We start from the raw sequence: 25,512 nt of genomic DNA, 5'->3' as shown, positions 1-25,512 counted from the left end.
GCCTGCCCCATGGAGACAGGGCGACCTGCTATGGAAGGGATTGACTTCCTCCTGGAAAAAAGTGGCCAGCTTCTAGGGAAATGAGAGTCCCCAGTTGAGCTTCCTGTGGCAGGCAGTGTGGTGACCTGTACCTTGTTCTCAGAAGAATTAGCAATGCTCTCTATTTATCCTCCTCACCAGAGCTCCCCACGGAGGAAAAGATCTCCATTTACCTCACTTCCTTCTTCCCCCCTGTTCACTCCACCCCTCTGCCCTCTGCCTTCTGCCCTCTTGAGGCTCTTGTGTGAGTCTGTGTGTGTGTCTGTGAGTGAGCTTGTAGGAATCTGTGTTTGTGACTGAGGTGTGTGTGTGTGTGTGTGTGTGTGTGTGTGTGTGTTTCCATTTCTGGGAGGAGAGACCACAACAAGAAATGCTTCGACTCTCTTCCTAAGGCCAAGTCCTGGGGCTCCACGGGGCTCAGAATCTCTTCCTTTGACATTGACGGTCAGATGTCTCTTTTCCCAGCTATAGAAGAACACACCATGGGGACATTGTCATCTGTCCACTCTCCCCATACTTCTTTGCACAGAGGGTGCAATTCGGGCCATCCCAATTCCTGGGCATTTTGGGAAAGTGTGTTTGGCTTTGGGGCGACAGATTCAACCAGAGCAATACAGGTCTCTATTAGGATTGCACTTGGTTGCAAGTAACAGAGAGCCCTCTCCTATTGGATGAAATAGATCAGAGCTTATTTCTCCTTGAAGAACCAGAAGTGCAGAGGGGACATCCAGAGAGGGTAAGGTGCCCGAGGGGTCCCCTCAGAGATCCAGGCCATCTACATCTCTGCACAGCCTTGTGTCTCCTTGTGACTTCCTCACCAGCCTGTGATGTCCTCTGCTGTACAGTCATGGCAGTTTGACGGGGCTGTTGTAGGGACCTGAGGAGACAGAGTGTGTGAGAGCATGGATGTTCAGTGGTGGGCTGCAGGAGCCCCAGTGGGGTGCTATTGTTGGAGGGAGGGACGTTCTGTCATGGACAGAATGAAGCCTGGTGATAGTCATGCCGACCTGGACCCGATTTGAGTGGCCTTAGGGACCCTGATGACTTCTCCTCCTAGAACAATGATTTATGGGTGTGGAAGCATAACCAGCCTGCTGTCTCAGACCAGACAGAGTCTTGGCAGAATCTTGGGAGGGAGAAAGATCTGGAAAGCCAGCAGCCAGCATCAGCTCGTGTTTCATCAAACAACGGGCCGTTCGGAAGTGCCGGCTGCCCAGAGCAGACACAGAGCCGCCTGCCTCTGCTGAGGATGGCCCCGGGCTGCAGCAGACCTCAGCTGGTGCCTGGTCCCTCCCAGGCAGCAGGGCAGGCCACCAGCTGTGCCAGGCCATGGATGAGAACAGGGCACGGTCCTCTGTGGCCTCCATCCAGCTTCCACCAAGACAGAGATGACCCGGGCCATGGTGGTGCCCGTGTGTGACTTGGCTCTTCAGCAATAGAGCCACCTTTTGTGACCTTTCTTGGGCCAAGTTCGAGGATCTGAAATGTACTGGCACACAGCTGTATTCCATCAGCACCGAGCGGAATCGGTCTTGGCGTGAATTTGAGGATTACCAGCAGCCTCGTGGAGCGGGCCAAGGGAGGTCAGCTGGCGTGAGCCCCTGTAGTCCCCATCTGCCAGGTGCCCATGCCCACATCAGGGGCTTGAGATTAGGGGACCCTGTGCTATGGGCCCCCCAACATTCACATGGCCAACTTAGAAATGAGCCCATGCAGTCACCCCTTCCTTCATGGGGATGGACTTAAGAGGCTGTAGGGAAAGTCAAATGTTCCCTCCTGTCAGCCCTTCCCCACCAGCATCATGGTCACCATGCCCCCATGGATCGTAATCTGGGTCTTTTTTTTACATCACTTAATTAAAAACAAATAATAGAGTATGAATTTGAATTTAGGGTCGATGTCAGAAGACAATGTCCTGATGAGATGGGACTGGTCCCAGCACCTCCCGTGGGTCCTGTGCTGTGAGGAGCCAGCAGGTCCACCATCCTCAGGCCTTTGCCCTCCTCTGTCTTGACCGGGGCGCCCTGTGAGCTCCCTCACCCCGGTGCTTCTGGAAGCTTTTCCATATCTGAACACAACTGCAGTAACGAGTGCCTCACCTTCTCCTTTCTGCTTCCTGGGCGTCCTTCTTCCCTCCCCCACTGACCACTCCTGGGCCGAGGCCCCTGGGAGAGGCCTCGTTTCCATCTGCAGACTCGCACCCTCACACTGAGCTGGGACCCCTGGAGACATCCGCCCTTTAGCTCTTGAAGGATCTCTGCTCTCACTTATTTTCCTGGATGTATTTATTCCCTTGGGGACAGACACACACAGCAGCTTGTGGCACCCGTTGAAGTGGCTGGAGGATGCCTTGCCACAGGCCATCCACCACCCTCTTGGGGCTTCCTCAGGGCAAGGGGACAGGCAGAATATTTGCCTCCTTCACCTTCTCTTCTCCTCCCTGTCCACCTTCAGCCCACTGCCTTGGTCAGGTAGATGTCCCCTGCCTGCTGGACAAACCGTCTTTGCCCAGAGCATCATGGCGTTGGTAGAGATGTCTCCTGGAAAGTCCTCTGGCCTCTGGCCTGTTCATTACTGAAAATGGTCCTTAGAACACAGCAGGGGGGGCCTCGGGTTGTGGCAGGAGAGGGTACAACCCTCTACCCCTTTGGAATCTGGAGGAGGGGCTTGGGGCCTGCTCTCCCATGCCGTAACCCCTGGCCCAAAAATCAGGGGCCTTAGGTCTCCTCCCAGCTTGGTTATGGCCTTCCTGTGAGGCCTCAGGAGGTTCCTGTACCTCCAGTCTTTGCACATTTAATCGGGGTTCTACATCACATTACCATTGTGACTCTTTCTAGTGCTGCAGTTTGTGAGTTTTGTGATCTAGAAGCCCAAGCTGTGAATGCCTGGCTACCAAGGAGGCAGGAAGAACAGCCTAGACGCTTCCTCCCTGGGCCTCCCCTCTGATCTACCGACTCTAGTCCTTTATGAGCCCCAGAACCCCACTTGTTTACCCAGAGAATCTGCAAAGAAGCCTGAGAGCCAAGAGAGGAGGGCAGAGAGTCAAGGGAAAGTATACCTCGAAATTCTGACTCTCTCATCCATTCATGACTGGGGCTGCAGGGGCTCTTCCTTCCTATTATTTATTTATTTATTTTTTGGTGGGGATCGGACCAAGGGCCTTGTGTATACCAAAGGCCTTGTGGGTACTACTGAGCTAGCTACACCCCCCAGCCCTTGAAAACATATTTAATGTGGTCTTTCTTCCTGCACCTTCAGAAGGACTCCCCAGCTTCCCTCTGCTATTGCCAAAACAGCCCTTTTAGGGAGGTTCACTCTGATTTTCATTCCTTATTTCCTGGTTGGCAGCCAACCAGTCCCAGAGCTTCTGGACCAGGTGTGGGCTTGGCCTCCCACCCCCGCTGTTCCCCTGGAGTGGGATCCAGGGGGTGCTCCTGGGTAGGGAGGGACCCCTCTGACTTTCTTCTTGTGTGTCCTTCACAGCTTGTGATTGCCACCCCGTGGGCGCCGCTGGCAAGACCTGCAACCAAACCACTGGCCAGTGTCCCTGCAAGGATGGTGTGACGGGCATCACCTGCAACCGCTGTGCCAAGGGCTACCAGCAGAGCCGCTCTCCCATCGCGCCCTGCATCAGTACGTGCCAGCTCCTCTTTCTTCCATCCTTGGCTTAGGAGGGGGGACCCTATGGGTTTGCTGCATGCTGCCATCCATGATGAGTATCTCTGCATTCCATGCTGGGAGCTCACTGAGACCCTGTGGGAGACCCCGAGCTTGGTTCTGCAGAGCCAGCCTGTTCACGGCCTTCTGTCCTGACACACACAAGTCTCTGGCTCCTGAGAAAAAAGCCCCACTCTCCAGCACGGATCCCATTTCCACATCCTGCCTTGACCCCAAACCTGGTGGGGGTGCTCCTGGCTACAGACACCCCAATATTCCCCTGCCCCAGTGCATTCAGTACAAACAGGACTTAAATCCCAGGGTCGTTGAGAGAGTTAGTCACGGCCTCTGGGCATGGCACCCATAGTCCTTATGAAGGATCATAGCACTTTTGAGGGGTCCCAGGGATCCCCATCAGGCCTCAAGTTTTCAGCCTTTGAGTTGCTGGAGCATGAAGAGGGGTGTGAGCAGGATGGCAGGGGTCACTCAGAAGCCTTGGCTCAGAGGGTTTCAGTATTTTACATCTGCTAGGGTCACGCTGGCACGGCGAGAGGGGAATTAGCCCTGGTTGGAGAGCCAAGCCTAATTGGGAGCTGGCCTCTTCCTCAGCCTGATGATTCCCGGGGGAGGGCTGACCAAGCCAAGAAAGGAGGGCAGGAAAGGCAGCGGATCCCACGCACGAGGCTGAGTCCCAGGAGCAGAGTTTGGTTCTCTGGAGAGCGAGATTGGCAAGCTCTGAGCCTGGGGAGCTGGCTGCTGCTTGCTTTTGTATGGCCTGGCTCACTGGTTTGAACCATTTTTTAATGGTCAAAGACAAATCAAAGGAAGAATAATGTTTCATGACATATATATATATATATATATATATATATATATATATATATATATATATATATATATATATAAACATGTGAAATTCAAAGCTCAGGGTCCATAAATAAAGTTTTATTGGAATAAAGCCGCACCCCTCGTTTACATGCCGACTGCGGCTGCTCTTCAGGGTGGAGTTGAATTGCTGTAGCGGAGACCTGCAGGCCCACAGTATTTACTACCTGGCCCATTTCAGGGGAAGACAGCCAACCTATATTTCAGATTCCATTGTGTCTTAGCTCTGGGTGGGCTCTGGTGACGATGATGGTCAGTCATGAGGGACTTGGAACAACTTGAGAGTTAGGGGTCTCACAAGCCTGGGGGCTGAGGACCCCCTGACACCAGCAGCCACCAGGGTGTCCTTGAGCATTTCCCATAGACCTCACAGACATCCCCTCCTCCAGCAGATGGGAACCTTAGACATTGTACACATCACCTGTCCCAATTAGATGGGGGCCCTTTGCTTCTGGGACAGGCCAGCTGTGTTGGTCCCATCAACAGTTCTGACCAGTTTCTAAATCAAATAGAATTTTTAGAAAGGCAGGAGGAAATCTGGGGTTATGAAAACGTGGAGGTGGGGAGAAGAAATGAGGTCTCCCCTTTTTTTATTTCAGTGCTGGACATGGAACCCCCACATGTACTAGGCAAGGGTTCTGCCACTGAGCTACACCCCCAACCTTTGAGCTCCCTTTTAAAGGGATTCAGGGACCCTCTGGACGTTCAGGAAGGACTGGAACCAATATTTTATTTTATTTTATTTTATTTTTATTTATTTTTTTTATTGGTTGTTCACAACATTACAAAGCTCGTGACATATCATATTTCATACATTAGATTGAAGTGGGTTATGAACTCCCAATTTTACCCCAAATGCAGATTGCAGAATCACGTCAGTGGAACCAATATTTTAGATCCCCTATTGGAAAGACCAAGCTCACAGGAGCTGGAGTTTCAGACTTGGACCAAGAGCATTCCCACCTCCATCCGCAGCCCCAGGGTTCCATCCCGGGATGTCCATGAGCACCTGACACGGAGGTTGGGTGGCCAGTGTGGCTCTGTGGCCATCGCCCCAGCTTAATTCAGGGACTGGCGAGATTAGACTGGACTATGGAGATGGTGCCTCTGGAAGATTTCTGCTGGGACCATCTAGCTTTATAGGGCTCAGAAATGGCCTGGTCCAAGGTCCCAAGTTCCTAATGAGCTGCTGTGGTTGTTGCTAATACGATCACAGAGAGCAAGATCTGGCTCCACACCGAGAATTGTCCTCCATCCATTTTTCAAGGAGCAAACCCTGCCTCCTCCAGGTGACTCCTGCTCCCCAAGCCTGGGTATTCCATTCCTGTTCCCGAAGTCTCAGAGCCTAGTCAATCTAGAACTGGAGTCAGAGGGAGTTCATAAAGCCTAGAGTCGGATGGTGGCGTCAGTGAGATCTGAGGTCAGTCACTCACTAGGGGAAGTGAGTCCCCTCCTCCTAGGGACCACTGATCTGTGGTTTGGCCTTGTCCAGAAAGAGGAAATAAGAACAGGGACCCGGGCCGCTGACACAACTCTGTCCCTGTGAGAACCCTCCCGACAGGAGACAGTCCCTCACAGGACATCCTTGCTCCAGATCCCTTGTCACCTGTGAGTTGCGGTCACAGGTGAGGGCCCAGGTAGCTACCATGATAAGCAAGAAGCCTGGGGAAGCTCCTCTCCACTTCCCGTGGGGCTGATGGAAGTTGATGACACACAGCAGACCTGAGGAGGACTCACAGGTCAGGCCCTGGGTGCAGGGCCAGGCCCCCATGCCACCAGTTCCCTTGTGCTTCTCCCCACTCCTGTCCCTCCTTGACAACCAGTAGCCATGACATCCGTGCCAGGTGAAGGAAAAGGAGAACAGGACAAGGTGCCCAGGACCCCCCCCCCCCGGAGTTCCCTCTGCGGGCTCGCTCCTCTTCCCTTTTCCAGAACTGTGGATGGGGCAAGGGACGAATAGTTCCAGGGAGCTGGGGAGGAGGCTGTGCTCAGCTCATTCTCTTTCCAAGCTCAAAAATAATATCTTCTTGTTTTCTCCTCCTCTCCATCCTGAACCTCAAAAAGAGATTCCCGTAGCGCCACCAACCACCGCAGCCAGCAGTGTGGAGGAGCCTGAAGGTAAGTTTCTATTGGTCACTTTTGCTCTCTGGTGGGACAGGAAGTGGGGAGAGCATATTAGAAGGCCCAGATGCCTCTGTCACCCCCAGCCGGGTCTGAATCCTAAAAATTGAGCTGCTTCTGTTGGCCCACCGAGGTGAGGCTGGTCAACCCAACAGCATAGGAGCTACTCCTTCCAGGAGTCCTGGACACAGCGTCCACACACAGAATTCAGGGCACCGGTGAGCCCAGGCGGGAAGAGGGTCACATCTTCACTTTCTTCACTCAAGAGTTTGCCTTTCCTCCATGATGAAGGCAGGCCTCCGACCACAGCTCATTGACAGTGCCTGTGACGAGGCCATGCACAGAAACCATAGCGGTGTTCACATGGCATTATTGTTGATTGCAGATATGTGGAATCTTGTCTGTGTGTGCGTGATTGCTTCCAAATTACAGAAGTGACTAGACCCACACCGAGATGTGCATAATGTACCTGTACCTTGGATTGGGGGTTTTTAAGGTATCTGGGCAACTGTACTCAGTGGTGTCAATTTCCTATGAACCAACGTTCCCTGATGCAGGATGGGATTATGTCATGAAAACCCCATTGGAAGTTGAAAATATCATAAGTTAAAAATGCACCGAATCCTTTTAACCTGATGAATGCGTAGCTCAGCCACAGAACCTGCTGCAGAGTGTCATCTCCCCCTGGAGACGGGAGGCTGACAGGGAGCTCACTGCTGCTGCCCAGTGTCACAAGGGTCTGACGGTGTAGTCCTGGAAAAGATCCAAATTTAAAATCCAGAGTGTGGTTTCTATGAATACACATTACTTTTGCACCATCATAAAGTTGAAAATTGTTAAGCTGAACAATCACTAAGTCGCAACTCTCTGTATTTTACTTTAGCATGGAGAAAATACTACTCTGAAATAGGATCCACAGGGTTCCATGGCACAAGAAAGGTGTTTCAGCCCTGGCTTTGGGCACACATAAGGCCCTTCAGTACGTGGGACCAGAGTCCTGGTCCTGGGTCACCACAGCTTCTCTGCACTGGTATACTTGGAGGTGGAGGGGAAGAGTCCCCAGCAAGGATACCCCTGGGAACCTTTCATTAGATAGGACTATAGAAAGGTGTGGGGGAACTTGCATACCCATGTTGTTATCTTAAATGGATTTTTATTTTTTTATTTTTATTTTTTTTGCGGTGCTGGGGATTGAACACCGGGTCTCACAGGTGCCAGGCAAGTGCTCTACCACTGAGCCACATCTAAAGCCCCAGAATCTTGATTCTTGATACCACCATGACTTGGCAATCATTTGGCCAATCATAAGTGACAGTGATGTACCTGAGTGGGACTCACATGGACAAGCTCTTGGGCTGTGCACATCGTGGGGGCCTTGAAGGAGCTATGTCCACAGCTCATCCCAGGGCAGGACAGATCTGAATGATCTCTCTGTCTCCTCCCATTTTCCCAGACCTTACAATTTGACTTCTTGGAATTTTTTGCAGCAATTCTTAGCTTTTTTTTTTTTTTTCCAAGTCAGAAATGGGAAAATGAGATAGGTGAGGGGAAGGAGGAAAAATACCCCCTGAGATGTCTACGCAGGCTGTTAGAAATGGTGTAAAGGCTGGGTGTAGAGGTAAAGGCTGATATCCAAGATTCTCAGCTCTGCAAGATTCCTGGCGGGGTAGGGGAGGGCTGGAGATTAAACCCAGAGCCTCATGCATGCTAGACAAGCACTCCACATCTGAGCCAAATCCTCAGGCCTTTTTATTTTGGGATAGGAACTCACTAAGTTGCCCAGACTGGCCTCCAATTTGCAATCCTCCTGCCTCAATCTTCTGAGTCTCTGGGATTAACAGTGTGTGCCCTCATACCTGGCTGTGAACGGCACTTCTAAACATCAGTAGAATCCTCTTGAAAATGTCTTCCATAACAGTTCTCTGTTGGTTATTCAATTTTTCTGACTTTTATTTTTAGGTGGGTGGGTTGAACCCAGGGGTGTTTTATCACTGAGCTACATCCCCAGCCCTTATATTTCATTTTGAGGCAGGGCCTTGCTAAGTTTCCCAGAGGGCGTGGAACTTGCAATCCTCCCGCCTCAGCCTCCTGAATTGCTGGAATTATAGGTGTGTACCGCCACACCCAGCTTCTGACTTCTTTTGATTTTGTGACTGTTCATTGCTTTTGTTCTTTCTGAACCTTTATCAATATGATATTAACTGAAGCAAGCAGTAAACTAACATGCTGTTCAAGTACTTTCCTCTAAAAGGAGCAGGGCAGAACAGGTTTGGAGCTTGGAGTTTTGGCTTGACCTTTGCTGACCTGCCCTGGTATCTTTGGGGGACATGAACCAACCCCAGGATCCAAATGCTGGCCTGTACCCTCCTGTGCAGAGAAGCTGGTCCAGCCTTGTCCCAATGGGCCCAGATACTGCGGGCTAGAGGCCAAGAAGGCTCCTGGGAAACGGGGCCTGGGAGCTCCGTGCTTCCAAACCTGTCGGCTCTTGCTCTGTCTGAGCAGGGAAGGAAGGCCCCTGGGAGAGGCTGCCTGAGAAAGGCTTATTTACTTTTGTCTGTGTAATAGAAGAGAGAATTAATAAGCCAAGAATTTGTTCTAAAAGCTGATGGACATAACCTCACCCTGAACCCCCCTCCCCCTGCCAAAGGGCCAGCTGGCTCAGGGAATGTTCTTTACCTGCCCCCTGAGCTAGCAGGTGAGCCGCCATGGACAGGGCGGCGAGGGACATGGTGCCGTGGGAGGCCTGAGGCTGAGGATGCCAGGAAGGGAGGGGTGGACCCCCACTCATAAAGGGTGTCATGTCCAAGGCCCCCCCTGGCACACACCTACTTATTGGTTGTAGAGACCCCAACACCAGGGCTCCAAGAGGGACCCATTTCCCTCCATCAACTCCAGGGAAGTTCTTGAGTTTCAAATTGTCCTTGTGGAGGCCACTTGGTTCAGTGGGAGGAGCACTGGTCTAGAGCCAGCAGATCTGGGTGGATCCTCCCCTGGCTCTGAGGACTTGGACCGTCTGCCTCCCTTGAAGAATGCAGGGTGGGACCAAGGGCTCCCAGGGCCCTTGAGGCCTGGCTCTCCATGCTGGGAATGACCCTCTGTTCCTGCTGGATTTTTTTCGGTTTGCAGAACTGAGTGCTGCTTCCCCTTCCACCTCTGACAATCAACTTGGCCCATGATCCCTTGCAGCGGGCCGGGCGGGGGGGGGGGGGCAGGTAAATGTGCCACACGTGGGCTGATTGGTAACAGGTGTGCCTTCCTCGGTAAAAACATGCTGCGGTGTTGAGAGCCACAGCCAAAGGGGCCCCAGAAAACTTCCAGCTGCCAGCAAACTCCCAGCTGCCGGCTGATGATTGGCTCACAGTGGCCCCAGCAACATCTAGCTGATTGGCTCCTCTGCGGCGATGTTCATTGGGCTGTTTCCCTGCCCTTCAAGCTGCCAGCTGATGATTGGCTCACAGCGGCCCCAGCAACATCTAGCTGATTGGCTCCTCTGCGGTGATATTCATTGGGCTGTTTCCCTGCCCTTCAGACTACGGAACTGCTCATTGGGGGACTTCTTTGGCTCCGCCCACGCGACCCAGCCAATCGGCCTCAAGAGCAGGAGGATTGTGGGAGGTGGTGTGGTTTGTGTAGAGAGAGGCTTCTGGAAGCCAGTGGTGGCAGTTGGGCTCTGAGGGTTTTTCCTGAGGAGCTGTTTTGTTTGGCGTTTGTAGTTTTAAAAATAAAGTTTGTTTCTTTTGACAAGTGGCTCCTGAATTGTGCCCAGTCAGACTGTGGCATTTGGTGGCTCGCACGGGGAGCGACTGAGGGTAAGTAAACTGCTCGCCCCTGAGGGCAGGGCGAGAGGATGGGTAGCCATTCTAAGTTTACTCTTTTGTTTTGCTTCATTTTTGTTTTAAGTTGCCTGTCCCTGGAGATGAGTGAGACGGAAGAAAAACCGCTCACATTTGAGGAAAAATTATTTGCGTTTGAGGAACAGATAGGGAGAAAGGAAGGATGGACATTTCAGTCCCTGGAAATGAGTGAGACGGAAGAAAAACCGCTCACATCTGAGGAAAAACTATTTGCGTCTGAGGAACAGATAGGGAGAAAGGACGGATGCACATGTCAGGAGGATAGAAAGGCTATAATGAAATTTTGTTGTTCCATTTTTATTGGATTCTGTCTCGGTTTGGTTTGGTGTTATCTTGCTGGGTTGTATTATAGTAGAAATACGGGATCAGCAATTGGTAAAAAACAAACCGAAAGAGTGTTAAGTAAATTGTTAGACGAAGGAGGCATCCCAGTAAAATCAAGAGCAGTCAGGGCATACGTTGATACAATACAAAAATACAGCCCATGGCTTTTTAAGGAGGAGTTGTTAGATATATCACAATGGAACCATCATGGTGAAGATTTAAAAAGAATAGAAAAGAACAACCCAGGGACTCTGCCAGTTGGCACATTGACATTGTGGGCGAACGTATCTGGTTTGCTTAGTCCAAAGCCTTCAGATCAGACAAAGGTAGAGGAAGGAGAAGACATATTGATTCAAGTAAAAGAGGTCTCTCAAGTTAGTCAGAATGAGGAAAAGATTCAAGTACAAGAGAAGGTCTTTCAAGCTAGTGAGACAGAGGAAGGAAGTTTAGAGCAGAAAAAGCCATCAGGGGAAAAGTTACAACAGGAGACTGCTAATAACACCTTTCTATCAGAGAGCGAAAGTCTCCAACCAATGCCGCAGTCTGACTGGGCACAATTCAGGAGCCACTTGTCAAAAGAAACAAACTTTATTTTTAAAACTACAAACGCCAAACAAAACAGCTCCTCAGGAAAAACCCTCAGAGCCCAACTGCCACCACTGGCTTCCAGAAGCCTCTCTCTACACAAACCACACCACCTCCCACAATCCTCCTGCTCTTGAGGCCGATTGGCTGGGTCGCGTGGGCGGAGCCAAAGAAGTCCCCCAATGAGCAGTTCCGTAGTCTGAAGGGCAGGGAAACAGCCCAATGAATATCACCGCAGAGGAGCCAATCAGCTAGATGTTGCTGGGGCCGCTGTGAGCCAATCATCAGCTGGCAGCTTGAAGGGCAGGGAAACAGCCCAATGAACATCGCCGCAGAGGAGCCAATCAGCTAGATGTTGCTGGGGCCACTGTGAGCCAATCATCAGCCGGCAGCTGGGAGTTTGCTGGCAGCTGGAAGTTTTCTGGGGCCCCTTTGGCTATGGCTCTCAACACTGCGGGTGGCTACTTTCGGGCTGCTGCAGGTGAAGTCATTGGAGAGGTGCAGGATGGGCACGCAGGGCCCACGTGAGCTGACGCCACCCCACCCTCGCCCGGGTTCTGGGCCTTCCCAGGAAATGTAATAAAGAAAACCCGAGGAAGGAAGGAAGGGCTGCCTTTGAGTGGGAGGTAGAGCCAGGCGTGGGGAGCTAGGTGTCCAGCTCCTGTGCTCCCCCACCTCTCAATGGGGGCCTGGCCTCCTGCCCCCAGCTGACTTCTCGCTGTCCCTACCTCGTTTGGGGCTCTATTTGGGCCTTTAGCTAATGGCTTCAGTGGCCCCAAGCCTGGGCATCGGTGTGCCACTCATCAGGGGGACTTAGAGGAAGCACTCTAGAACTGAGGGCCTACAGAAGAACCTATGGGAGAAGCTCTGCGCTCAGTGCTGGCAGGTATGTATTGGGGTGACCTCAGATGTCACCTCTGGTGGCCTCTTAGCATTTCCCTTTTTACATTGAAAAAAAAATGAGTTTATATAAAACTTTCAACCTGGGTCAGTGTGGGCTGTTCTGTTTTAGGCCTTTGTTCAGCTAGAGAATCTGGGGGGTGACTGGGGGGACATATGCATGAACCCTTGAATGAGGCTGAGGTGTTGGTGGGCAGGACAGGAGGAGGAAGAGTTCCTAAGGTGGGGAGCCCGAGCCCAAGCCCCCCCTCTGTGAAAGGAGCAGGATGTCACTGCCTCAGGGGGTGTTGGGTGAGGTGAGATGCTGCAGATGAGCCCTTTGCATCAGTGGTGGCCTGTTGGGAGTGCTCAGAGAAGAATAAAGCCACATGAAAAGTGGCCCTATCCCAAACTAAAAAAAAAGGCCAGACTCAAAGTTGTCAAAATGTTAGTTCTCCCAAAAAAGTGCCAACGCCAGCCAGCGTCAGGGTGAGTTGAGCCAGGCTGGTGCCCTTGCTGCCGGCTCCTCCATCCAGGAAGGTGGGGTTTGGGTGGGAGTTGTTGACCTGAGGTCGGGTATGGAGAGTCAGCTTGATGAAGACCTTGGGAAACGGGAGGCTGAGCTGCCGGAGGCAGGCGGGAACGCAGGGTCCTCTGCTTAGCCCTCCAACAGTGAGTGTCAGAACAAGCAGAGAGTTAAGGGCTAGAAATCAGGTCAGGCTTTGAACTTGATGAGAACCAAAAAGCAGAAATGGCCTGAATGTCGATCCGTATGGGTGAATGGATGAACAAATTGTGGCAGAGCCATAAAAATCAAACGTTAGCCATAAAAAGGAATTGAGTATTGATACATGCCACAACACAGGTGAACCTCAAAAACGTCATGCTAAATGAAAGAAGTCAGTCACAAGGCTTCGTGTTGCTTGATTCCATTTATATGAAATGACTGGATGAAGCAAACTCAGTGGTAGGAATGCTTAATGCTATTAATCGTTTAACCATCCACCTGTATGAGGTGGGTTCCATCATTACTCCCGTTTTATATAGGAAGAAACTGAGGCACGGGAGTCTAGTAAGCATCTCTGAGATTCTGGCCAAGGTCACCTGGCTTTGGGATCTGAGTAGAATTGACCACCCTGGCCATCCTGATTCTCAGAAGTTATGTTGTTTGGTCAACTTAGGGTCATTTTATTATTCTTTTCTCGAAAACATGTGTCAGCTGGAGGTGGGAGGGATCTGAAGCTAAGAGGAGACAGGGTTGGTTCAAAGCAGCTGTTTTTTGCAGGTTCCAGCCCAGGGCCTCTTATGAGCATGAGTGATCGGTAGGTGAGGCTGCCGCAGTGGGTTCTGGGAATGGGAGAATGCTTGGCAAAGCTCTATCGCTGTGGTCACAAGGCAGCTGGAGTGACAGGGCAGATGAATCAGTTAATACTAGAAAATGAGTGGGCATGGGAAACACCGGCACTGGCAGAGAGCCAGCTGAAAATAGTTAGAACCAACAAGAATTCTGCAGGGAGGCCATTCCAAAGTGAATGGGCAAAGGCTGGTGACTTCTTTATATCTTAGCAATGAGAAGAGTTACGCCAAGGTGTCATGGAGTGAAATGCACACGGGAGAGGTCTGGCCCCAAAGTGAGTACTCGGTTCCATTTTCATGATAATGGAACAATTTCATTAGAATAGCAATAAAAATTGCAAACAGAAACCAAGCAAAGAAAGCACAGGATGTATATAAACAAAGCACAAGATTTTTCCAAGGGATGCCAAAGACAGGAGGAAAAAAAAAAAAAAAAGAAAGATCATCTTGCCATGTCCTGGGGAAGGCCAGACTCAAAGCTGTCAAAATGTTAGTTCTCCCCAAAAATAATCCATAAATTTAGGATAATTCTGGTCAACATCCCAGTTGGATAGGAGATGGTCCTACAGGGCTGGCTAGAAAAATAAAGGGGTAAGAATAGCCAAGAATTATTTTTTTGGAAGGTGACTAGTGAAGAGTGATTTGCCTTTCCAGATATTTTAAAATATGGTCAACAGGATATTTAAATTAGTGTGGTACTGGTATAGGAATAGAGATCACCAACCCTGAGTCCAAAGTCTAGAAACAGACTCGAAGGTAAACCGAAGAACTTGGGATATGGTAAATCTGTGGTTGCTAATCCATGAGGGAAAGGATGAGCTAATCCATACGTGCTTCTGGGAAACCTGACTGTTTAAACATAACAAAATCGGATTTCTACTTCATGCTGCATACCGCCTATGGATTTAAGATTTATAGATCCATCATGAATTCTAAAAGTTCTAGGAAAAAAATACTTGAATATCAGTGTTATCTCTGGGTAAAGAAAGCTCTCCAGGCATGATACAGAAGCCAGAAATCCTAAAGGGAAAGAGTTTGAGTAGATTTAAATGAAAAACTTCCATACTCCAAAAATCTCTCCAAGCAGAGTAAAAGGCAAACTAAAAGCTAAGGAAAAACATTTGTGACAGTGGCACCCAAGATTCAAGTCCTCGGGCTGGGGCTGTAGCTCAGTGGCAGAGTTCTTGACTTGCATGTGTGTGGCACTGGGTTCAATCTTCAGCACCACATAAAAATAAATAAATAAAATAAAAGCATTCAGTTCATCTACGACTACAAAAAGTATTTAAAATTAAAAAAAAAAGATTTAAGTCCTCAATCAATAAAAAGCTTTTACAATTCAACAAGAAATAAAGATCCTAGTAGAGAATTGGCTGAGGAAGTAAACTAGGAATTCAGAGAATTTATACAAATAGCAGTTAAGGATATGATGTGTTACACTTACTAGTAATCATGAAAAGAGAGTCCATCCTCAAAACTTACTAGATTGACACAATTTATAAAAGAATAAAGTGTTTTCCTTGTTGAAAAGGGTTGGGGGAAACACCAGAGCCTGGCAACAGGAGGGTAATTTGTATCACTTTCATGAAAGGTGGTTTGACACTGTGTATCCAAAGGTATTTGTGACCTATCCTTTCCCTTCTAGAAATGTAGCCTAAGGAAATAGTGATGTGTGCAAGATTTGGCTGCAAAGATGATTATTACAGCATCGTTTATACTATCCAAAGAGGGAAGTGACTTCCACGTCTTTCAGTAGAGTTGGAGTTCATAAAGGCATAGCCGGGTAATTATGTTGTAGGATATTTAAATGGAAAGATACAGTGTATTGCCAAGTGACAAAAACAGAAAGCAGAGGACACATGGAGAGTTGACTTTGATTGGTGGAAAGACTGGTTTACGGGGCACTTCAATTAAATTGTTTCATTATGTTCATAAATTTCAGTGGTTCTCAACCCAGGACTGTTCTTTCCCCCCGGGGGGGACATTTGGAACTGTCTGGAGATATTTTCAGTTGTCACAACTTGGGGGGAGGGTGCCGCTGGCATCTAGTGGGTAGAGGACAGTAATGCTGCCAAATGTCCTACATTGTGCGGAATGGCCCCAACAATGAGGAACGACCCACCCCACTGCTAATAGTGCCAACCCGTGTGTATTTATGGGATAAAATTCATGTGTTCTCTCCAAAAGTATTGAGAGATGCTGCAGCACTTACAGATGGACCGGCTCATTTACCAATTGTTACATTGACATGGATGCAGCTGAGGATTTAGAAGGTTACATACGTGTCCTTAAGCCAGCAAGTGTTCCTAGGGGGTCAGGTTTAACTTTTGATTGGCCTGCTTCTTTTTCCATGGTAGCATTGAAACCTAAAATGAAAGTCATCCCCAATTTTGAGTTTTAGTAGAAATTAGTGTGTTCTGGATTCATGTGGGATTTAACTCTCTGAAGCTTTTTGTCATGAAAAAAATCTCAGCAAAAGTGGGGAATGACCCCATGCTCCTCACCTTGACTTTGAGATTCACGTCTTGCCATATTTACTACAAAGGTATTGCCTTGCTGATTTTTTTAAATTTAACTTTGTTTTGAGATGGTGATGCTAGGGATTCACCCAGAACCTCATATGTGCTAGGCATCCCCTGAGCTACATCCCCTGCCCTGCTGAAATTCTTTTGAAGAAGAGTTCAAGCACATGCCTGTAATCCCAACAACTCGGGAGTGACTATGGCAGGAGGATTGCAAGTTGGAGGCCAGCCTCAGCAACTTAGGGAGATCCTGTCTGAAAATTTTAAAAAAGGGCAGGGGATATACCTTGGTGGTAGAACACCCCTGGGTTCAAACCCCAGTACTGCAGAAGATAAATTTTAAAAAGAAGAGTTTAGATATGATGGCATTTCACCCCTAAATATATTTTTTTAATATTTATTTTTTTTTTAGTTTTAGGTAGGCACAATATCTTTATTTTACATTTATGTGGTGCTGAGGATCGAACCCAGTGCCTCATGCATGCTAGGTGAGCACTCTACCACTGAGCCACAACTCCAGCCCTCACCCCTAAATATTTCAGAATGCACTGAAAAGTAAGAATATCTTCTCGATACTATTATCACACCTCACCAAATGAACAAGAAATTCTTTAATATCACCTAGTACCGATAGTCAAAAATTTCTTGATTGTTCCTCAAATGTCTTTTATAGCTGGGGTGCTCAGTGGCTTCATTATTAAAATATTCTGTAACGACATGATATACAAAAGCATTATATTTAGAAATGCATATGGGGTCCCCATCCTGGGCTGCTTTTGCAGATGCAATAAATGTGAAATAGGATGTAAGAATGAAAAGAGCTGCTCACGTGGTCCCTGCTGTTATTATTAACCTCAGATGCCCTTAAGGAAGAGGCAGTGCCATGTCTCAACTTGTGGTTTTATAGGGTATGAGCTCTGAGCTTTCATCAGGGCAGAATCCCTGAGGAAGAGGACCCTCCAACAAAGGGGACCAAGAAGTACAGTCAGGAACCAGCTTTTTTATTTTGTGTGTTGTGGGGGTGGGGTGCTGGGGATTGAACCCAGGGATGCTTTATCACTGACCTCTATCCCCAGTCCTTTTTATTTATTTATTTTTTTGAGATAGTCTTGCTAGTTGCCTAGGGCTTCACTTAGTTGCTGAGACTGGCCTTGAACTTGCAATCCTCCTGTCTCAGCCTCCCAAGTCATTTGGATTTCAGGCACACGCCATCATTCCTGGCTTCACTCAGGGATCCTTTTAAGTCTCCTTGGTGGGGATGGAGGGGATGGAAGCTGGGCAATTATTTAAGGTATTTAAACCAAGGGTTTCTTTTTTTTTTTTTTTTTTTTGGGTGCTGGGGACTGAGCCCAGGACCTCCCACCTGGACTCGCTACATACTGGAGGATCACCTGCAATCCCCTACCCCAAGGTTAGACCTTGGTTTCTCAACCTCAGCGTTGGTGTCAAGGCTGAAGGATCCTTTGGGGTGGGGCTGTCCTGCACACTGTTACAGCACCCTGCCCTCTGGGGAGCTCTGATAACCAAATGTCCCCTGGGGGCAGACAGCCCCGATTATAAAACCACTGGGTTAAACCTAGATGTCCTGACCTGAACTCGGCTGTCCAGAACCCTGCTCCAGGAAGGGAGACCAGAGATGGAACCACAGAGACACAGGGCTCTTCCAGACAGTGGGACCTGCTCACTTGAGACCAGACTGATTCGGTTGAACCAAGTGGACTCTCTGGTACATGTGACCAGTGGGAACCTAAAAACAGCAGTCAATTTAAGATGGTGCAGTTGCTTCTAGGCAGCCTGAATGACTCCTTTCTAGCACCTTCTTTCTTCCTATCTTTCTAGATCCTTCGTCTCTGATTCTGCTTTCTCTGCCCTTGTGGGCTCTCCCCCTGTCTCTTCTGCCACCTTTCTTTTCTCTGGCTTCCCCTGGCCTCTTCCTCCCCTCCCCCTTCCCCTCTCTCCCCTTTTTGGGGACCTGCACAAAGGGTGGGGGCAGAGGTCAGGCCCGGGGCCAGGAGAGAGCCCCACCTCCCCACCCCACTGCCAGGGGCCTCGTCACCCGGGGGAGCACAAAGGAAGCCCCTGCATTGTGGGTTTCAGGACGCCATTGTGCTGCCTGTCTCTGGGCCTTTGCAGGGTGGAGCAGGATAAAGGGATGAGCCGGGGGCCAGTGGGGGAGGAATATTTAGCCGTTTGGGGGGAACTCTTCCCACTGGGGACTCAACAGGGGTGGCTCATGGGACGAGTGACAGGTGTCAGGGAGAGAGATGGGAGAGCCCTGCACCCCTCCTCCATGTCACACAGTTTTCATTCTGGCAGAGGCTGGGTGGGGGCGGAGTGTGCAGGCCACAGAGCTGGCTGAGGCAGGGGTGGATACTGAATTGTCCCCTGGGTGGCCCCTGCCCAGAACACTGCTTCAAAACCCTGGGGTTTCTCTAGGGTCCTGGGTCTGCCCCATAGAACCTCAGCAGCCCCTGAACCAGGGTGGGCAACACCTAGGGTGGGCAGCACCCATCGTGGGCTCTTTGATGAAATGGCCCACCAGATCCCCAACCACCCAGACTTGATGGTAATAAAACAGCGGGGACCATCGATCCATTCTTAGGCTCCTGGGGTCTGGGGGCTTCACCCTCCCCAGTGTGGGTGTCTGCCAGCTGCCCACGGCTCTCAGTGAAGGGAAGGAGGTGGGCTGAATGACCAGTCCATCCCCTCCCAGCTCAAAATCCGGGGGCCTTGTTAGAGGCCGACTGTGGATCACCTGGATCCTGCTCTGTCCCCTCCCTCAATCTGTCGTCAGCAGCTGGGCCGGCCCTGGTGGGCAGAGGGAGCCTTGTGCTCTTAGGCCACTCCCTGACACTGAGCCTCTGGGCCTCTTTCAGAACTGCTTTGGGATTGTGGGACACTCAGACCAGGGAGGGTGCCCAGCTCTGGGAATGGGAAGAGAGAAGGGATCAGGAGCCTGATTTGCCCAGTAGCTGGGGACCTCACCTGGGTGCACCCAGACCTTCACAGTTAGGAGGCCAGGAGGTCACTAGCTGCCTCCTCCCTGGCCAGGTGATGTGCGGACCATCCCCCCCACCCGCACTGCCTGTTGAGCAACATAGTCCTTTCTGCTGCTCTCCCCCCCCTTGGCTTCCAGAGCTCAGAGTGTGACCATATCAGCAAGTCCCCTGCCTCTGCCTTGAGCCTGACTCAGCTGGAACCCTGTGCTTGGCATCTCAGGAGGACACTGGGTACCACCCGCTCCGGTTCCATCCTCTTGAGATGCCAGCATCTCCCTAGGGAAGATGGTGGCAAGTGTTATCTGTAGTGTTTTGTGATCTCTGCTGAAGAGTAAAGCGTACTGTGGGATCCAGGAAAGTGAAAACCTTTCGTTGGCAGAGATCAGAAATGATCCAGGGTCTAAAATGAACTTCTCTTGCCCAAGAGGTTACTGAGAATCGGGGATGTTGGGGGGCCAGTATGTGCCTGCTCACGTTGGCTCTCCAGGCCTGCTGATGTACCTTCCCTCCAACTCTGAGTGTGGGTGTCACGTGGATAGTTTAAACTTGGCCATGGTGGGATTATTTACACCTTGGAACTTGGCACATAGTACAAGTCTCGGCTGATTTTCCTCCCACAGAGAGCCGATTGTTCAATATTCTGAAGTGTGGTATTGTCCAAAAGGCCTCTGGGGAGTTGGAATTCTGGATCTTGATACCGGGAAGAACATAGAGATAAGGAATCCAACCCGGACTCCACATGTAACAGATGGGGAGACTGAGGTTTAGAGGAGGTCAGTGACTTGCTCTAGGTCCCATGAAGAAGTGGGGTTCCCACTTTCACAGGGTGCCTCAAGCAAACCACTTTTTTTTTTTTTTTTTAAGCAGGAAAGAAATCAGACATGGGAGTTTGAAAAGATTTGTCCCGCTGAAGGGAAATTAAAAATTTGAAGAATGTTTGAACAATGGGCTTTAGAGAAAACTGCTTCAAGATTTTCTTCAGGCCTGCTAGATTGTAATAGCACATGCCTATAAGCCCAGCAACTCGGGAGGCCAAGGCAGGAGGATCACAGGTTTGAGGCCAACCTGAGAAATTTAGTAAGACTGTCTCAAAAAAAAAAAAAAAAAAAAAAAAAAAAAAAAAAGGGCTGGGGATGGAGCTCAGAGGTAGGGGCCCTTGGTTTAATCCTCAGTAACACACACACACACACACACACAAACACACACACACACAAACACAGATTTTTCTTAGGCCCAAGCTGAGCTAGGCTTTCACTTCCCCTGTGGGGCTCAGCCAAGCATTCCTCTGTCCCAGGAGACCACGTCCTTCAGCCCCAGGGTTGGGAAGTCCCACATCAGCATCTGAAATCTATCTTCAGTCCTTGAGTCCTTCATAGGTCCTGCCCAGACCCTTTTACTGGCCCCATCCCCAGCTGCTGCAGGGCCAGGGCACATCTGCAGTCTTCTCTGACAAAGCCTCTGGGATGGCAGGATCCTTTGGGGGCCTGATAGTTCAGAATCACCCTGACCCTGGACTTCATTCCTGCCCTCCTTCCTATTTTTGGCCAGTTTGTGGTGCTGTGGATGAAGAAGTGGAAGGTCAGCCATTCATTAGGGCTATCGGGGACCCTGGTGTCTTGGGTTGGATTCCCCAGAACCTCAAGGAGCCTAGGACAGGATTCCTGGGCAGGTGATTTATTGAGGAGGTGTTCTTCAGAGCAACCAGGAAGGGGGAGAAGCTGGGAAAACACAAGGACTCGGCCCCAATCCCACAGGGGCTCTGGAGAGGTCATCATGCCAAAGAAGTTGTTCTGCTTCCTAGGCGCCGTGGCACATGCCTGTAATCCCAGCAGCTTGGGAGGCTGAGGCAGGAGGATCGTGAGTTCAAAGCCAGCCTCAGCCATGGCGAGGTGCTAAGCAACTCAGTGGGACCCCCATCTCTAAATAAAATACAAAATAGGGCTGGGGATGTGGGTCAGAGTGCCTCTGAGTTCAATTCCTGGTACCAAAAACAAAACAAAAAAGTTGTTCTGCTTAAAGGCAAAAGAACAAGGCCATTCTACTCACCCACATCTGTTGACCATTAGCTATGGACTGTCTCCTGGGGAGGGACATTTTTAACCTCCCAGATACCTGCAAGCAAAGCAGTGTCCATCAGTCAAAGGCAAGCCTTCAGAGAAGACTGCAGATGTGCCCTGCAGCAGCTGGGGATGGGGGCGCTGGGCCAATAAAGGGTCTGGGCAGGACACCCAGCACATCTGCAAGACAGTTGGCTCTCTGTCCCCGTGGGTTCTGCTTGCATGGATTCAAGCAACCATAGATCAAATGTAATTTTTTTTTTTAAAAAGTATCTGTACTTTACGTGCACAGACTTTTTGTTGTTATTATTTCCCAAACAATGCAGAATAACAATTATGTGCATTCCATTTACGTTGGGTTAGATATTGTAAGTAACCTAGAGATGATTTAAAGTACTTGGAGGATGTGCCTAAGTTATATGAGAATACCGTGCTGGTTTATATAAGGGACTTGAGCATCCAAGGATTTTGACGTTTGTGGGATGTCCTGGACCAGTTCCCCCTCTCATACCCAAGAACAACTTTACATGGCAGATAATTTGATGGAAAGTTTTATTGGCACCAGTGGTTTTTTTTTTTCCCCATTCCCCTCTCCCTTTCTGCAGTTCCACACTGAAGCAAGACCTGCCGGTTGTTCTTTGGGTCCCCATGTCCCCCTTCCCACATTTAGCTGACCACTCTGTAGTGTCAGTCCTACTCATCTCTGTTTCTATTCTATCACAAAAAAAAAAAAAAAAACCAAAAACCTGCTGCTGTTCTAATTCGCTTCATTCTGTGAATTTCACAACCCTGTGTGGATCAGGCAGGCTGTGTGGTAGCAAACATTCCTGGTGGTCAGTTATTTCTTGCTGATACAACAGCCATCCCAGGTTTCCTCATTGGATGGCCTCCTCCCCACGCTCCTTCTGTCACTTGGCTGTGCCATCTGGGGCCTTAGCGTCATTGCTGGGAGGGTTTGGGGAGATTTTTATGTGCTAGGCCTCAAAATGTGGGGGTTCTCACTTATACCCACATCTCATTGGCCAGAACTCGGCCATGTGACCACACTACTCCAAGGGATGACTGGGTAATGTAGTCCATATGCTCAGGAGGAAAATGAAAGCCGTCTTCCTCATGGATGTTTTCGGATCACCCTTCCAATCTGGGGCTCATCTCTGGCCACCTGTTGCCGGGGCTACAGTAATTGACATCAGAATGTGAGGGTGAATCTTAAGGGCCTTTTTTTTTTCCCCCTCTGTAGGAAGCAGTTTAGCCTCATCTTGGCCCAAGAAAGTGCTTTCTACCCAATAGCAACTGCGGTTTGGGGTATAGGCAGACTCAGCCAGGGCAGCAGCCCCTGGGTTCCAAGCATGTCCTTTACGGGCACTGGCTTAACCAGCCGAGCTAACCAGCCAGCCAAACAGCCGGGTGGACGCGACAGGACTGCAAGTGTCCCTCTTTTTCATGACCTTCCCAGGGAGCCCCAGCTTAGCTCATCTGAATCCCCCTTTCGTGTTGACGGCAATTGCAGTTCGTGTCCACTGCTGGCTCTCCCCGGAGGAGCGTAGAGAGAGCCAACTGGATCCCTATTGGGACAGCTTTGTTTTCCCTGCTGAACACAAAATCCCCTGTTCACTGGGAGAGCTGACAAGGAGACCCCGTGGGGCGGGCCCGGTGGGAGCTGATACCAGTGAATACGGTGCCAGAATGGCTTAGCTTATTAAAGGCGAATACACAGGATAACTCTGCCCGCCGAGGGGGAGATAGAATGGGGGGCACGGAGCTGTTACAGCGGATTAGCAGGCGCAGACGGATGAAGGCAGGTGCAGTCTTTTCTGCAATTTGGAAGGGCTTAGGCAATACGGATCCTTGTGCTCTCTAAATCCTTCCCTTGGCCTTATCTGGGCTACAGGCTGAAAATGGGGGATTTCTTATTCAGCCAGGCTCCGGAGTGGCTTCTTGTAACTTTTGCCTGCCAACTCCCAGAATGCCTTGGGATTTCGGATCAGAAGCTTTGTGTATCTGTCAGTTTGTCGTCCTCGCGAGTTTGTTCCGCGATCACACATCCACGTAGTGCTGGGGCTGGGGTTCGAGGATCGAATCGGGTAGGAGGCACAAGATGGGCCTTCCTGGACTCCTAGTGCACTAGGTGAGAGGGACACATGAGTTCTGTAGATGATTCTCATTCAAGGTGTTCACTGTTCGTCAGGTCCAGCCATATCAGTGGAAGCTGGCCCCGTCTTCTGTGCCTGGCCAGTGTCAGATCTGCTGGGTCTTTTGTGGCCTAATGAATGAAGACCAAAGTCTAAGGTGGCTCATTGCCCCTCCAGTTGGACCGGTGTTTCCTAAGGACACAGGTGGCAGATAAGAGAGGACAATACAGTGGTCCCCAAGTATCCATAAGGGATAGGTTCTAGGACCCTCACCCCAGAATAACGAAATCTGCAGGTACTCGGGTCCCTTATATAAATGGCATAGTATCTGCAGGTAACCTCCACACGTCCTTCCATATGTTTTAACTCGTCTCTAGATTACTTATACCTAATATGATATAAATGCTCTGGACAGGATTTTTTTTTCCGCCATATTGTTTAGAGAATGGTGATTTTTAAAAGTCTGCACACGTTCGTTACACATGTGATTTTCTTCTAGAATACTTTTGATCTTGGGTTTGTCTAATGGATGCAGAACTCATGGGTACAGAGCACTGACTGTACTTCAAGTCAGCGCCGTGGCTGGACATTTGGGGTCCTCAAGCAAAAAAAAAAAAAAATCTAGAAAGTTCATCTTATGAGGCCGGATTTGCATCTTGAAAAGGTGTTAGGAGGCTGCTGGCAGGTGTTTCTCTCTGGTTCTGCTGCAGATGTATTTTTCTAGAGGGGGAATACCACCTCTCCTCATCTCCCCCAACCTAATGCCCCTTGTCTAGCCGGTATCTCATCCTTAGACAGAAAGATGCCCATCTGTTCTCTCCTTGGTTTGCATAGCTCATCTCTGGGTGATGGTTTTGAACTTGTTCTGTGATGGAAGGTCTGGGTGAGCATGTCATCTCAAGGAAGGGCGTGGAGTGGGTGGAGTGGACCTCAAGGCTATCAGAAAGCCCGACTCCCATGGGAGGAGGCGTGTGAGAGCAGAGGGCTCTGCGTGAGGACAATACAGTGGTCCCTAAGTATCCACAGGGATTGGTTCCAGGACCCAATGAGGCCTGGTTTGCTATCCCGCAGTTTCCAACAGGAGCTGATGCTTGTGGGTACCAAGAATGGAGCTCAGTTCTCCCCCACACAGGGCTTCCCATGAAGGTGAGAGCCGGTTAGACCTTTGTCTACCAGGAGAGTTCCAGAGGCCTTCATGTGAGCTTTGCAGCAGGTCAGGTTCAGGATGTGGGGACCTGTGGGAGCCTTAGCAGAGCTTGAACTCCCCGGGTCCACTGTCCTTTCTATTCCACTCCCCTCTGACCTTTGGGCAGCAGAGAGTCGGAGACACACTGACTCCAAGTTGGCCTCTACAACCAACAAATAGGGAGCCACAGTTGGGAATTCCGTGTCCAGCAGTTCTTGGAGAAAGAAGAGATGGTCAAGGATGCAGAGGACTGGCATCCTTTTAGAAATTAGTATGTCTCCAGGTGAGGAGGGCAGGGGTGACGTCAAGGGTATCCGCAGGGCTCTTGGTGCACCCTCCAACTTCTAGGCTCTGCACCCCATGTGACACTAGGAGCATAGCTGTATCCCTGCCCAGTATGTGAAGAATGCTAGCATCTTCTCAGGGAGTCACTTGGGTCTGTGGTTCCCTGGAGTACATGGAGAGTCTTTCACTTCACTAAAGCAAACACCTGGGCATCCCTACTCATGAGAATCCAAAATCTAAAAGGCTCCCTAATCCAAAACTTTTTGATGTTCCCCTGAGTGGAAAATTCCACACCTGATCTCCTTCTCATGGAAAGGGCCACAGTCAAAAGGCACGTGCTAAAAAATATTGATTAGATTACCTTCTGACTACGTGTGTGAGGTGTATATGAAGCATAAATGAACTCCATGTTTGCGTCTCTTCCCCAGGATATCTCGTTATGTATATGCAAATGATCCAAAGTATGAAAAAAAAATTGAAATCCAAAACACTTCTAGTCCCAGGCATTTTGGATACAGGTTACTTAGATACGGGATCAGGAATATTGTATCCTTGTTCGCCATATGAGAAGGTAGCACTGTGTTTGGTCTGGCTGGGGAGGACTTCAGTTTCTGCCATGGTTGTGAGATTG

General features: G+C 49.8%; 1 protein-coding gene across 1 annotated transcript in view; it reads left to right on the top strand.

Annotated features, from left to right (window-relative positions):
• The window catches only part of Ntn1 (netrin 1), a 176,563-nt gene that overhangs the window by 121,072 nt on the left and 29,979 nt on the right, over window positions 1-25,512 (top strand). Inside the window, exons 4-5 of the mRNA XM_026390621.2 lie at window positions 3,523-3,672; window positions 6,646-6,699. Coding sequence (XP_026246406.1) covers window positions 3,523-3,672; window positions 6,646-6,699 — 204 coding nt within the window. The remainder of the gene's footprint in view (window positions 1-3,522; window positions 3,673-6,645; window positions 6,700-25,512) is intronic.

The sequence above is a fragment of the Urocitellus parryii genome, chromosome 7 (genome assembly GCF_045843805.1).
Source record: "Urocitellus parryii isolate mUroPar1 chromosome 7, mUroPar1.hap1, whole genome shotgun sequence".
In the NCBI taxonomy this organism is placed as follows: domain Eukaryota; kingdom Metazoa; phylum Chordata; class Mammalia; order Rodentia; family Sciuridae; genus Urocitellus; species Urocitellus parryii.
The sequence above is the reverse complement of the archived record's forward strand: the minus strand, read 5'-3'. Positions and strand labels throughout refer to the sequence as shown.